This window comes from Takifugu flavidus, chromosome 2 (genome assembly GCF_003711565.1).
Source record: "Takifugu flavidus isolate HTHZ2018 chromosome 2, ASM371156v2, whole genome shotgun sequence".
NCBI classification, from domain to species: domain Eukaryota; kingdom Metazoa; phylum Chordata; class Actinopteri; order Tetraodontiformes; family Tetraodontidae; genus Takifugu; species Takifugu flavidus.
This window is the reverse complement of record NC_079521.1, coordinates 5,329,382-5,342,268: the sequence shown is the minus strand read 5'-3', so window position 1 is coordinate 5,342,268 and position 12,887 is coordinate 5,329,382. Positions and strand designations below refer to the sequence as shown.

Sequence of the window (12,887 nt, the reverse complement as noted above, 5' to 3'; positions counted from 1 at the left end):
CAGTGCAAATAATTAGTTTTATTTCAAATAAATAACTTGACATAAGTCATCAAACAAATAAAAGTCAGTACATTTATGACCAGTGGCGCATGTAGACGTGGCAGAAGGTTACAATCATGACCATTAAACTCACTGGAACCAAACCCAACCGAAGCGAGACGACCTGGTACCGGTCCCGATGCGGTGGCGCTCATCATTTTCTGCTTTGAAAGTAGCTTTCTAAAATCTTCAACAGCAAGTCCGCCTCCTGAAACAACAGCTCAGAGGATGACTTTGAACCGTTCCAGCAGGTGGAAAGAGGCGGCAGCTCACCTGGTTTTTGGCGCCACTGTCTCGTGTCTCCACCTGCTCTCGGAGCGCCACGCGCAGGAACTCGTGCAGAAGCTCCGCGGGCGCGCTCTGCTCCGCCGGCGCGTCAGCGGCCTGGGCAGGGGGCAGCAGTGGGGAGTCCTTCACGCTCTTCTTGCCCATGAAATGTCCTGAGGAAAAGAGAAATAATCCATACACTGAAATGAAGGTCGGTTTGGCTCTGCCTAAAAGCATTCAGCATTAAAATGACATAAAAGCATCCAATTGAATTAAACAGGTGACCCGACGCAAGCATTAACGACAGATTTGTTCATTATTCTTACCTGTAGCCCAAAGATTGCCTCTTGGATTGACTTTGATTTTAGCCACTTTATTCCTGAGCTCAGTTAGGTCAAAACTGACCGCAGCGGTAAAATAAAGGAAGGAGAAAATAAGCAGAGAAGTAAAGATGCCGCACTGGCAGACTGCGCTCGGCGCGAAGCCTCTCATCTCCGCGCGTATCGGTCAACTGTCCTCAGGGCGCCGCGTCGTGGACTGCGCAGACGCTTTTATAGCCCCCGGGAACGGGGAGGGCCCCCTTAATGTGGCATGTGGACACTTTTTATACACGCTCAAATGCGCGAAACGGAATGTTTGAGAATATTTTGCTGGTCAGAAGCAGTTTTAAGAAGAGCATCTTTAACCCACTATTAGACGTAATTTTTTGCAGACGTGTACACGGTTTTCCTTTTTATCAGTATTTTATTCATTTCAAACACATCCACAATTTAAACAATTCTGATACATCGTCACGGTTAAATGAGGCCTCACCGACAAGAAATTTCACGCTACCAGTGAAACCAAAATGTGTGAGCACATTAGTTTGTTGGCCACTGCTCCCTCCCCACCCCAACGATCTTCCTTCAGCATGGACAGCATGATATTTGGCCACCTGCTGCTATGATTGCCAGCAGTCTTCTGAGGACAGAAGAACCTGCTGCTTCTCTCTGCTCATTTCGACCTGATAAGAATGGCGGCCTCCTTGATTCCCCAGGACGCCAAAGTTGCGCGTTTGGCTAGAAGCTGCAGCTTGGCCTGTTCTTTTTCTAACGTTTGGTATTCATGCTCGCACAATTCTGAGTCTTTCCTCAGCTGAATCTCACAGAATCAATCATACTTGATCATTAGAGGTTTTTCAGCATTAATGGTTTGTTTGTTGCTCTGCTGTAAACAATGTAACTCACCATCTACTTGATTTCTTTATGGAATTAAGATTTCCTGATTTCAATCATTTTTGCTGTTATGTTACACTATGGCTGAAAAAGCTACAAATAAGCTCAAGGTATTCATTCGTTCGTTTTCTCCTGCTTTTCCAGGTCCGGGTCGCGTGGGCAGCAGCTTCAGCAGGGATGCCCAGACAGCCCTCTCCCCGGCCACTTTCATCAGTTCCTCCGGGGGGACCCCCAGCCGCTCCCAAGCCAGACTAGAGATGTAATCCCTCCACCTAGTCCTGGGCCGGCCACGAAGCCTCCTCCCGTACATGCACAGGTGTCCTGAAGGCATCCTGGCCAGATGCCCGAGCCACCCCAACTGACTCCGCTCAATGTGGAGAAGCAGCGGTTCTTCCTCGAGCTCCTCCCAGATGTCCGAGCTTCTCACCCTATCTCTAAGGTTGAGCCCGGCCACCCTGTGGAGGAAACTCATTTTGGCTGCTTGTATCCACGATCTCGTTCTTTCGGTCATCACCTAACGTTGATGACAGCCATAGGTGAGGATTGGGACGTAGATCAACGGGTAAATCGAAAGCTTCGCCTTCTGGCTCAGCTCCTTCTTCACCATGACAGATCGGTTAAGCGCCTGCATCACTGCTGACGCCGTTCCGATCCACCTGTCGTTCTCCCGTTCCATCCTACCCTCACTCGTGAACAAGATCCCGAGATACTTGAACTCCTCCACCTGAGGCAGACCTCCTCCCCGACCCGGAGAAGGCACTCTACCTTTTTCCGAGCGAGGACCATGGACTCTGACTTGGAGGTGCTGATCCGCATCCCTGCTGCTTCACACTCGGTCGCAAACCGCCCCAGCATGTGTTGGAGGTCCCTGCCCAATGGTGCCAGAAGAACTACGTCATCCGCAAAAAGCAGCGACGAGATCTTCCGCTCACCGAACTCGGCACCCTCCACTCCCCGGCTGCGCCTAGAAATTCTGTCCATAAAAGTTATGAACAGAACCAGTGACAAAGGGAATCCCTGGCGGAGTCCAATCCTCACTGGGAACGAGTCCGCCTTACAACCGGCTATCCGGACCAAGCTCCTGCTCCTTCGGTACAGGGACTGGACGGCCCTTATCAAGGGACCACCCACCCCATACTCTCGGAGCACCCCCCCACAGGATGCTCCTGGGGACCCGGTCATAGGCCTTTTCCATGTCCACAAAGCACATGTGGACTGGTTGGACAAACTCCCAACTCCCCTGAAGCACCCCGGTCTGCCAGTCCAAGGGCACTGCCCCCGATGTCCACGCAATGTTGCAGAGGCGTGTCAACCAGGACAGCCCTACAACATCCAGAGCCTTAAGATACCATGGGCGGATCTCATCCGCTCCCGGAGCTCCGCCACCAGGCAGCTGTTTCACTACCTCGGCAACTTCCGCTCCTGAAATTGGATGGTGCACTTCCTGGTTTCCCAACTGTGGATGCGTGTTGGTAGGATTGAGGAGCTCCTGGAAGCATTCCTTCCACTGCTGCATAATTGCCCCAGGAGACGCCAGCAGCTCCCAACACACACCTAGCACGGTGTGAGCAAGTTGCCGCCTGCTGCCCCTAAGGCGCTGGACAGTTTGCCAGAATCTTCTCGATGCCGACTGAAAGTCTTCCTTCATAGCCTCACCGAACTCCTTCCACGTGAGACTGATCCATGTGTGATTAGATGGGACGCCTCAGCCAGATTCAGTCCATGTACCATGTTGGGTCTTGTGAAACCATTCTTTGTCTGACCCTTCACCTAGGACCAATCTGCCTTAGGAGACCCTACCAGGGGCAAACTGCCCCAGACAGCATTGCTCCCAGGCTCCTTAGGGTACACAAACTCCTCCACCATGATAAGGTGATGGTTGACGGAGGAGACAATAAGGTGATGGTTCACAGTGGACAGCTCAAGCTGTCAAGGTCAAATAAAGTCCGTAGAAAAAAAAAAAAGGAGTACGAGTTTAAATTCAAATGATCTAAAGTACTTTGGTATAGGCTCTTAGTGAGACTGATCCATGTGTGATTTGATGGGACGCCTCAGCCAGATTCAGTCAGAGTTTAAGGACACTTAAACGTGCTCAAAAGCAATAATGAAGTCCGCTGGTGTGGAGAAGCAGCTTGTGTCACCTTCCAACCTATAAAATATGTATATTTTTGTGGCATTTGACAGGAAATTTCTGACCTCACAATCCTCCTGCAAGGTCAAGGGACAGCTGGCATTGGATTGACAACTCAAAATAACTTCAATAGAATTGAATGAAATATCCAGGAAAAGTTTAAAACAGGTCAAGGAAAAAATTATTACCTGCGTGTTTACCTACCTACTGGTCTATCTACCTACCTGCCTGTTTGTCTGTCTAGCTATCTGTCTATCTATCTATCCATCTCAGCTTTGTGAGGGAGGTCTGAGCTCTGCAAGTACTTTTTTTCTAGTTTTGGATGAGCAACAATCTTCATTTGACAGACACCATTAAAATCAAAAGAGTTGAATCAGTCTATAGTGGATGATAACCAGGCTTCATATTTAATATTATTTATATTCCATTGTGATAAAATATGTAACGCATCTCTTTTGTCAGGACAATAGTTTGAGAGGGAAAGAAAAAAAACACCTGGAATGCTGTTTCAGAATCTGAGCTTTACAAAGCAAGATTGATTTCAAACTAAATCTAATTGTGTTCCTCCACAAAAATATTTTAAAGCTTTGATTCTTTTAAAAGCAAACACCCTATCCAACATGTCTACAAAATCAAACAGATGGTAGAAAAAGCCAGTTGAGTTGAAACCTAAAGGAATTCTGTCTGAGGCATGAGTAAGAGTTTCTGGACTTCCCAAAGTCTGGCAGCCTCACTCCCGATGGACCAACACAAAGAGACCGAGCATGAAGAGAACGGCATACTGTGGAATAAAAACAGGACAAATTTACAAGTATGTTGAATATGTTAATGTTTAAGAGCAACTGAATGGGCTACGAGCTTGAACAACTTACCTTGAGTTTGGGGTAATCGTTCATGAGAATGGTGACGATTCCGATGTAGGGAACAAACCTGAAGAAGTTAAAAAGCTTGTCAACAACATTATCTACACATAATATGACACTTTGGAAAAGCTCAGTGTGTCTTTGATGCACACAGGTTATACAATATTAAGTCAAAAATATAAACCATTAGTAGCAGCAAAAAGAAACTGCAACTTATGTCAATAAAATTCAGTTAAAACATATTTGTACACAACATATATTTTTAGATAGTCCCTGGAACTGAGATTGAGATTAAAAAAATATATTAAGCCAATTTTTCTCTTTATGCAATTTCATGGCTGATGGCTAACATTAGCCTCCGTGCTCACCAATCATATCTGGGCAGAACATTAAAATGAATGGCTCCCATATGTCCCATAAATCATGTTACACTTGGAAGGCAGTCTGCCTTTACATTAACAGTGATGGTGCTCTGGCCAAAAACAAAAACTGTGGTCTTCCCGACAAGCTCTGCTATCACTTATAGTAAGTCTCAGCCCATTCGGGATATATTAAGTTGAACACCTATAGCATGATTTAACTTATAAAGTGTTGAATGTAAACCTTACCTGCAGAATATAGGACACTATTTTGCCGAGATAAGATGTATGTTTTATAGTTATTTTGGGCAGTTCTTTACTCACCCCCTCGCTCGTCCCACAACATCTTTCTTCTCCAGCCAGTGTTGACCCTGTTTGTACAGTCCTCTGTCATCCACTGCATTATTGTCTCCTTTGGTCAAGAACTTAATATCCCCATTTTCCCTGCAGACATAGTATTAGCTGGTAAACTAGCTGGTAATTGCACATGCTACACATCACATTAAAAAAAAACAATCCAAAACTCTTTATGACAATTTAACACCATGAGTGACATCCTTAAATAAGCAGATGTTGACATTATGAAAATGTGTTTCCTGTCATACTTTTCGTGGATCTTTAGTACACGGTGTACTATTGGGATCTCCCTGCCTTCTATTCTGAAGACAACGATCTCTCCGACTCTGATGGGATCCTCTACCCGATTGGTTAAAAAGAGCAGATCTCCTCTGTGGAAAGCTGGCTCCATACTGCCGCTGTAATGATATGTGCATGTACATATCATCAAAACGGGGTGCTGTCATCTATAACTTTTAAAATAATGTAACAACACTGCTACATAAATCACAAAGATTATCGACAGCAGACATGTGTGTAAAAATATGACACATGCTGGAGTTTGGCTGAGATTAAAAACATCAGGTCAGCACAGAGAATTTATTATTTGTAATACATAAAATGACATTATGATCAAACCAAATACATTTTCCAGTGACTTCACTGAATGATCACCACACAATAAACATTCAGCTGTGACAACAATAGAATAATCAATGTCCGCAGCTGATCAGCAGTATATTGTGTGTACCTGGTTACTGTGGGCAACACATCACTGATTTAAACTCTGTTATTATATGTAATAGCTAAATACTACTTCTCTGTCTTTTTTTTTTACTTTAGTCACCTAAGTTATTTTGAGCTGATGAAGAACTGATGAAATTCCTTCCTCCATCTGCCAAAAGTAAAGAAGAAATGTGTCTTATACAGCAGCATCACAAGGTTCTTCAGTTAAACTTTGAAAAAAATCTATTTTATTGTAGAACCGAACAGGATAAAACTGATTAGTGCTGACTATGGTAATCTTTATGGCACGTTGATGACAAAAGATAGATATGTGCAGCTGGCACTAAAACGCTTGTCAAATTTATCTTAGTTGTTAATTTTTGAGAACGATCTCATCTGAATCTAACCGATGAGTATCATCCACATTTCAAATATGTTCTGACACACTGATAACCACTGTATTACCACATCCCATTTGATCTGTTTTATTGCACGTTCAAAGGAAAAAATCCAGTCCAGCAGCTAGGTTATATGATGTGTAAAACGGGGAAAGTTACAACGATTCTAGCCAGATTAATCCGAATTGTGATAAACCACCAACTCACCTGAGAACAACAACAATTGGACTTTCACTTCCAGTCACAACCATAAGTCCCTTCCAGATCATTAGCGCGGAGGAGACAATCATGCCAAAATTCAGCACCTGGTAATAGAGCTACAGACAGAGATATTTTGTGAAATAACCTGTTCCACGTTCAAAGGAATCGGGATTGTTAAAGCTTAGACTTCATAGGAGACAAAGAACTCGTGGTCACGTAGCTTTCAAAACCAAGAAAAAGCTAGTATTTCCCTGGATATTTAATTTACATTAGCTTTTACGTGTATTTCTGTCTCGTATAACAGACCAAATGTCAAAAATGTCATTTATGGGATAGGACTCAAACGAGTGTCAAGTTCCTACACGTCTAACCGCAGATAGCGGCTAACGTTAGCGCTGAGCTCGTACAAAGAAGGAGCAGCAAAGTGAGTACTTACCTGCCGCTTATTCATGCGACGAACATCGTCAAGAAAGTCTAAAGATAACATCCCTGCAAACGCGATTCTGTGCAAAGGCCACCCAATTCACAATCAAATGTGTAAAGTAACGAGCATATGGATGCACAGAGCGAGCAACATCCAAATCTTCCGGGTGCGCTACACCGGAAGTCCCGCCTTTCCGGTTGAGGTGTCGTTTCGCTATACGAGAGCGCGAGACCGCGAGGGGACTTCCAACTGAAGACACGTGGTTTCGTGATCAGCTGGGAAGGGAGGGGGTGCACAAATAAGTGCTGCCGCACAATTCATATCATATTAAATCATGGCGGAACAGGCCACATGGAGTTGAGTCTGTACAGCAAGTCAGACATCTGAAGTCGCCTTAAATGTTCATGTTTGCTACATGGAGAGAAATTAATAAAAGCTCACCGTCCATAAATCAAATATCATTACTCATTAACCGCAAAACCGGCCAACAAAAACAAACACTCTGGTTCAATGATTGCGACATCCTGACAGCTGCCATTAAAGGTCGACACACTCGATTCTGCAAATGTACGAAGAGAACAGGAATCGATATTTGGTGACATCTAGACCGCTTAAAGTGTAACAATCTGACAGAAAACAAAACAAATCAGGTTTAAGACCACATTAATAACTATACTGTCTATATCATAGGAAATTATGTATCTAATCATCCAATACAGGTCTGTGAGAGAGAGAGAATACTTGATTATATAAATAGCGAGACCCACCACTTCTGTTTGGTTATTGACTCAGCCCAAGGGCATCATTACAGCTCCATGTTTAAGACCTCATTATAGAGACAGAATTGAACTGTAAGTTATCATTTTCTGACTCACACTTATATTAACTGTCCACACTGTGATCTGGAAGGCTGCTTTTACACGGTAAAATAATATATTCAACTTTCAGTCTAACATTCAAGTGACATTATTGGACTAAAGCTGCTGCAAAGTGCAAATGCTGTTTAGTTATTGTAGGATCAATTTAAACCAAATTGTCTATATTTCATCTGCATTATTTAGCGGATAGCTCAACTGGAAGGCAGAAAAGCCACTTCTGTTTGTAGTTGTATATTGGCCCCCTGCTGGGCCACATTCAGAGTTCCTGTCTGAGTTCTCTGATTTCTTATCTGACTTAGTCCTTAGAACGGACAAAGTCATTATCATTGGAGACTTTAATATCCATGTAGACCTTGTAAATGACAGCTTTAGAAATGGCTTCATTTCATTACTTGAGTCAGTTGGTTTCCTCCAGCAGATAAACCAACCAACTCATAACTTCAACCACACCCTAGATCTAGTTCTTACTTATGGTGTTGAGGTAGAACATGTGTCAGTGATTCCTCAGAACCCACTCCTATCAGGCCATTCTTTGATCACTTTTACATTTATGATTAAGGATTCTTCTATGCTCAGAGCACAGTCTTACTATAGCAGTAGTCTTTCAGATAATGCTGTAGCTAAGTTTAAGGAAGCGATCCCTGTGCTAATCCCAGGACCACCGTGTGTTTCCCCAGGGATAAATCATTATAATCTTAGCCCTGCTGAGGTTGACTCTATTGCTGAAGGTGCAGCAACCTCACTGAGAATCACGCTCGATTCTGTTGCCCCCCTGAAAAAGAAAATAGTAAATCAGAGGAGGTGTGCCCCCTGGTATAATTCACATATCAGGACCCTCAAGCAGAAACTGCGAAGACTAGAAAGGAAGTGGCATTCTTGTAAAATAGACAGCTATCATGTAGCCTGGAAAGACTGTCTATTAGTTTACAAAAAGGCCCTCCGCAAGGCTAGAACAGCTTATTTTTCTTCTTTAATTGAGGAAAATAAAAACAACCCCAGGTTTCTTTTCAGCACTGTGGCCAAATTAACCAAGAGTCACAGTGTTTTAGATCCACGTATCCCTTCTTCCCTTAGTGGTGATGACTTCATGAGCTTCTTCACTGATAAAGTTCTAGCCATCAGAGAAAAAGCTAACCAGGCCATCCCAACAACTGGACCATCACCAGATGTGCTGACTCTGGGAACATACAGGTTCTCCAGCGAGCCCTTAAACTCCTTCAGCCCTAAATATTTTTCTGAGGCGTCATCGCTAATTCAGAAATCCAAGACCACCACGTGTCTTTTAGATCCCATCCCAACACACCTGTTAAAGGATGTTTTACCAGTGATAGGCAGTTCTATCCTGGACCAGATCAATGGTTCTTTAGTGACAGGTTATGTACCCCGGTCCTACAAGGTGGCAGTGATTAAGCCGTTGCTTAAGAAACCATCACTGGATTCCGATGCGTTAGCAAATTATAGGCCAATAACCAACCTTCTTTTTTATCTCTAAAGTTCTTGAGAAGGTGGTGGTGACTCAGTTACTGGTGCACCTGCAGAGGAACAGCCTGTTTGAGATGTTTCAGTCAGGATTTAGAGCTTATCACAGCACAGAAACGGCACTTCTTAAAGTTACTAATGATCTTCTCATAGCTTCAGATCATGGACTGGTCTCTATGCTGGTTCTGCTGGATCTCAGTGCTGCTTTTGATACAGTTGATCACAGCATCCAGACTGGTTTAGATCATATTTATCTGATAGATACCAGTTTGCTCATGTCCATGGTGTTCCCTCCTCATACAGTAGGGTTAGCCATGGAATTCCTCAAGGTTCTGTACTTGGACCAATCCTCTTCACCTTGTACATGCTTCCCTTAGGGAACATTGGGCCAGATTCACGAAGCGTTCTTACGAACAAATTTGTTCTTAAGTCCCACTTACGAACAGTTTACAAAGATTGGGCCAGATTCACGAAGCGTTCTTACGAACAAACTTGTTCTTAAGTCCCACTTACGAACAGTTGACGAAGATTGTGGCATTCACCAATTTCTTCTTATCCTGGATTTATTCGTAGGTAAGAACAAATCCTACGAACACTCAGGAGTACTCTTGCGCACATTTCAGTGCCGACATGTTGGCATGGTTGTGTTTTCTTCTCTTGTGCAGTTCAATAAAATTCAATATTACAATGATAATTATGTCATATTTATTTATTTATTTGTTTATTTCCTATTTTTGGTGATTTACGGAGAATTTTTAAATTACGTAAATGTGCCAATGACTTAACATTAATCAACCAAATTGGAAACCATGCCAAAACTGTCTTTTTATTTGATTTTATCTTGATTTATTTTATTAGGGGATCGAGGATATGCCCTGGTTGTTGACACCACTGACCAACCCTCAGACTCCACAGGAGTTTTATTCAATCAGATGCATGCGCGCAGTCGCTCCACCATTGAACGCACCATCGGCATGTTAAAGGGGCGCTGGATGTGTTTGGACACAGAGCCACAACCCCGTGAGGATGTGCGTCCTGACGCAATGATGGGGCCAGACTGCAGGCACGCGGTTCACGTTCGAGCGCGATTAATTGCCGGTTTGTGAATAAAATGCATTATTGTCACAATCCGAGCACAGCTTTTACACGTTTATTTTTTTTACATTCTTCTTTTTTTTACATTCTCGTTGATTTCTTTAAGCGTGTTGGCTATAGTCATCAGGGTTGAGGCAATTTTATCAAGCGTGTTAGCCATCCTTTCTTGATTGTTCAACACGGCGTCAGAAATCAGGCGTGGAGAGGCAAGCTTTGGGCATTTGGCTGCTTTTTGCTCTGTCTACAGGGTCCTGCTGCAGTTCCTTTTATGGGCATTAGTGGGCGGTGACTTATGCTAATCGTATGTTAATTAGACTCACCTGGCACGCGCTTTCAACTTACGAAAAGATGGCATTCATCAATCTAAGAACACAGCTGCGAACAATTCTGGGGCTTACGAACGCGTTGATGAATCCGACGTAGGGTTTTCTTAAAAAACTTCTTAACAACAACTTAAGAAAGAATCTAAGAAGATTCTTAAGAACATATTGGTGAATCTGGCCCATTATTCGGCAGCATGGGATAAATTTTCATTGTTATGCTGATGACACTCAGCTTTATTTATCCATGAAACCAGAGGAGACAGAGAAGTTAGTGAAGCTCCAGACCTGTCTTAAAGACATAAAGTCCTGGATGTCTTCAAATTTCCTCCTCCTTAACCCAGGAAAAACTGAGGTCATGGTGTTTGGTCCTGAACCTCTCAGGGATAGATTAGATCACATGATCACTCTAGATGGTATCTCATTAACATCTAGTCTCTCTGTGAGGAATCTAGGAGTAACTTTTTTATCAAAATCTCTCCTTCAACTCACACATTAAATTAGTCTCTACAAGTGCCTTTTTTCACCTGAGGAACATCACAAAGATTAGGAAGCTACTGACGCAGCATGATGCTGAAAAGTTAATTCATGCCTTTGTTACTTCCAGGCTGGACTATTGTAATTATTTATTATCAGGGTGTCCAAACAACTCTTTAAGAAGCCTCCAGTTGATCCAAAATGCTGCAGCCAGAGTTCTGACAGGTATTGACAAAAGAGATCACATAATTCCTGTAATGGTGTTCCTTCATTGGCTGGCCGTTAAATTTAGAATAATTTTTAAAACCCTTCTTTTGACCTACAAGGTCCTCAGAGGCCTAGCTCCATCCTACCTGGAGGAGCTAGTGATACCTTATCAGCCCAATAGACCACTCCGCTCTCAGAATGCTGGTCTACTTGTGGTTCCCAGAGTTTCTAGGAGTAGAATGGGGGGCCAAGCATTTAGCTACCAGGCCCCCCTGCTATGGAACCAGCTCCCTGTCCAGGTACGGGAGGCTGACTCCATCGCTACTTTTAAGATCAGACTTAAAACCTACCTCTTTGAAAAAGCTTATTGTTGCTGTAGTTCCAGTTACTATCATAGACGAATTATCATACTTAGGGGGTCGTCTAATCGTTAGGTCACATCTTAGCTAAGCTCTCTTCTCTTCTTCTCCTCTCCTCTCCTCTCCTGCTCAAGCTTTCTTCCTGTTAAAGGGGAGTTTTTCCTTGCCACTGTTGCTTGTCTGGGGTTAGGCCCTGGGATTCTGGAAAGCGCCTTGAAACAATTTTGATTGTATAGGATGCTATATAAATAAAGATTGATTGATTGATTATTTACTTTACAAATTGTATGTAGTCTTGTACTTCAGGGTTTGTATAAATGAGAGAGAAGAAAGTGTTCAGGCTGAATATATGCATTTTATGGTTGCTTCATGACCAATTGGTGCATGTATTACACTTTATCACTCTCTTCTTTATTCATCTAAACCCTTATTTTACTAAGAAGTTCTTGGTCATGAAATCTGCTTTTGAGGGAGACCAGGTTGAGGCACAGCAGTAAATGAGAACAAGATAAAGTCTTTCAATTCTGAAGTCATAGAAGCATCTAAATTTAAGACACTCGTCTTTTTATCTAGAGTTCAGAGCTGGTCCACTGAAGCTCTATTAAGTTTTCAGGTTGTTCCTCGATGAAAGTGAATTACTGGTAAAAGCCAGCCTGCTGATGGATTCTCACCATCTTGATCATCCCTTCTACTCTAAGTTGAGGGTGGCAGAAGCTGTGAGGAATCTTCTCCACTCCCAAACAATGCTGAGCCTTACAATAATTGTCCATAATCAAAGTGAGCATAAATGTCCTCATTGAAGGATTTAAAGTTATTGTTTGAGTCCTCCTGTGAGAGGATGTTTGTGAGATAAGCATCAGAATATTTCAGTCAGCAAAAGCATCTGTGATCCCCCATACGGTGGGTTTTCTCAACACAAAGTCAGCAATGGCACTAGCACCAGAGGCAGCAGCGGCAGCAGCGCCTTTTGGTGCCCCAGAGATAAAATTTTTCCACAAATGCCAACTAGTCTGTGGCATTTAGCAACGTGCAATCTTTTTCATACAATCCGCCACAACCACCCTGGGCCGCCATGATAATTGAGGTCAGCCATGGAACAACAGTTTGAGGTCAG

At 43.2% G+C, this 12,887-nt stretch overlaps 2 protein-coding genes and 1 long non-coding RNA gene across 3 annotated transcripts; 1 reads left to right on the top strand and 2 right to left on the bottom strand.

The window, feature by feature from the left end:
• nmbb (neuromedin Bb) lies at positions 1-3,728 on the bottom strand. The gene is made up of 3 exons (XM_057025435.1): positions 633-3,728; positions 313-479; positions 1-247 (listed from the first exon to the last, which is right to left on the bottom strand). The coding sequence occupies exons 1-3, from the start codon at positions 796-798 to the stop codon at positions 194-196; spliced, it is 387 nt and encodes a 128-aa protein (XP_056881415.1). The 5' UTR covers positions 799-3,728; the 3' UTR covers positions 1-193.
• Positions 3,729-4,032: 304 nt separating this feature from the next.
• On the bottom strand, positions 4,033-7,179 carry sec11a (SEC11 homolog A, signal peptidase complex subunit). The gene is made up of 6 exons (XM_057025434.1): positions 6,971-7,179; positions 6,541-6,650; positions 5,479-5,628; positions 5,198-5,317; positions 4,524-4,581; positions 4,033-4,432 (listed from the first exon to the last, which is right to left on the bottom strand). The coding sequence occupies exons 1-6, from the start codon at positions 7,019-7,021 to the stop codon at positions 4,382-4,384; spliced, it is 540 nt and encodes a 179-aa protein (XP_056881414.1). The 5' UTR covers positions 7,022-7,179; the 3' UTR covers positions 4,033-4,381.
• Positions 7,180-9,588: 2,409 nt separating this feature from the next.
• LOC130521695 (uncharacterized) lies at positions 9,589-10,448 on the top strand. Its single transcript, XR_008949415.1, has 2 exons — positions 9,589-9,888; positions 10,174-10,448. It is a non-coding gene; the product is annotated as an uncharacterized LOC130521695 (long non-coding RNA).
• The last annotated feature ends 2,439 nt before the right edge of the window (positions 10,449-12,887 follow it).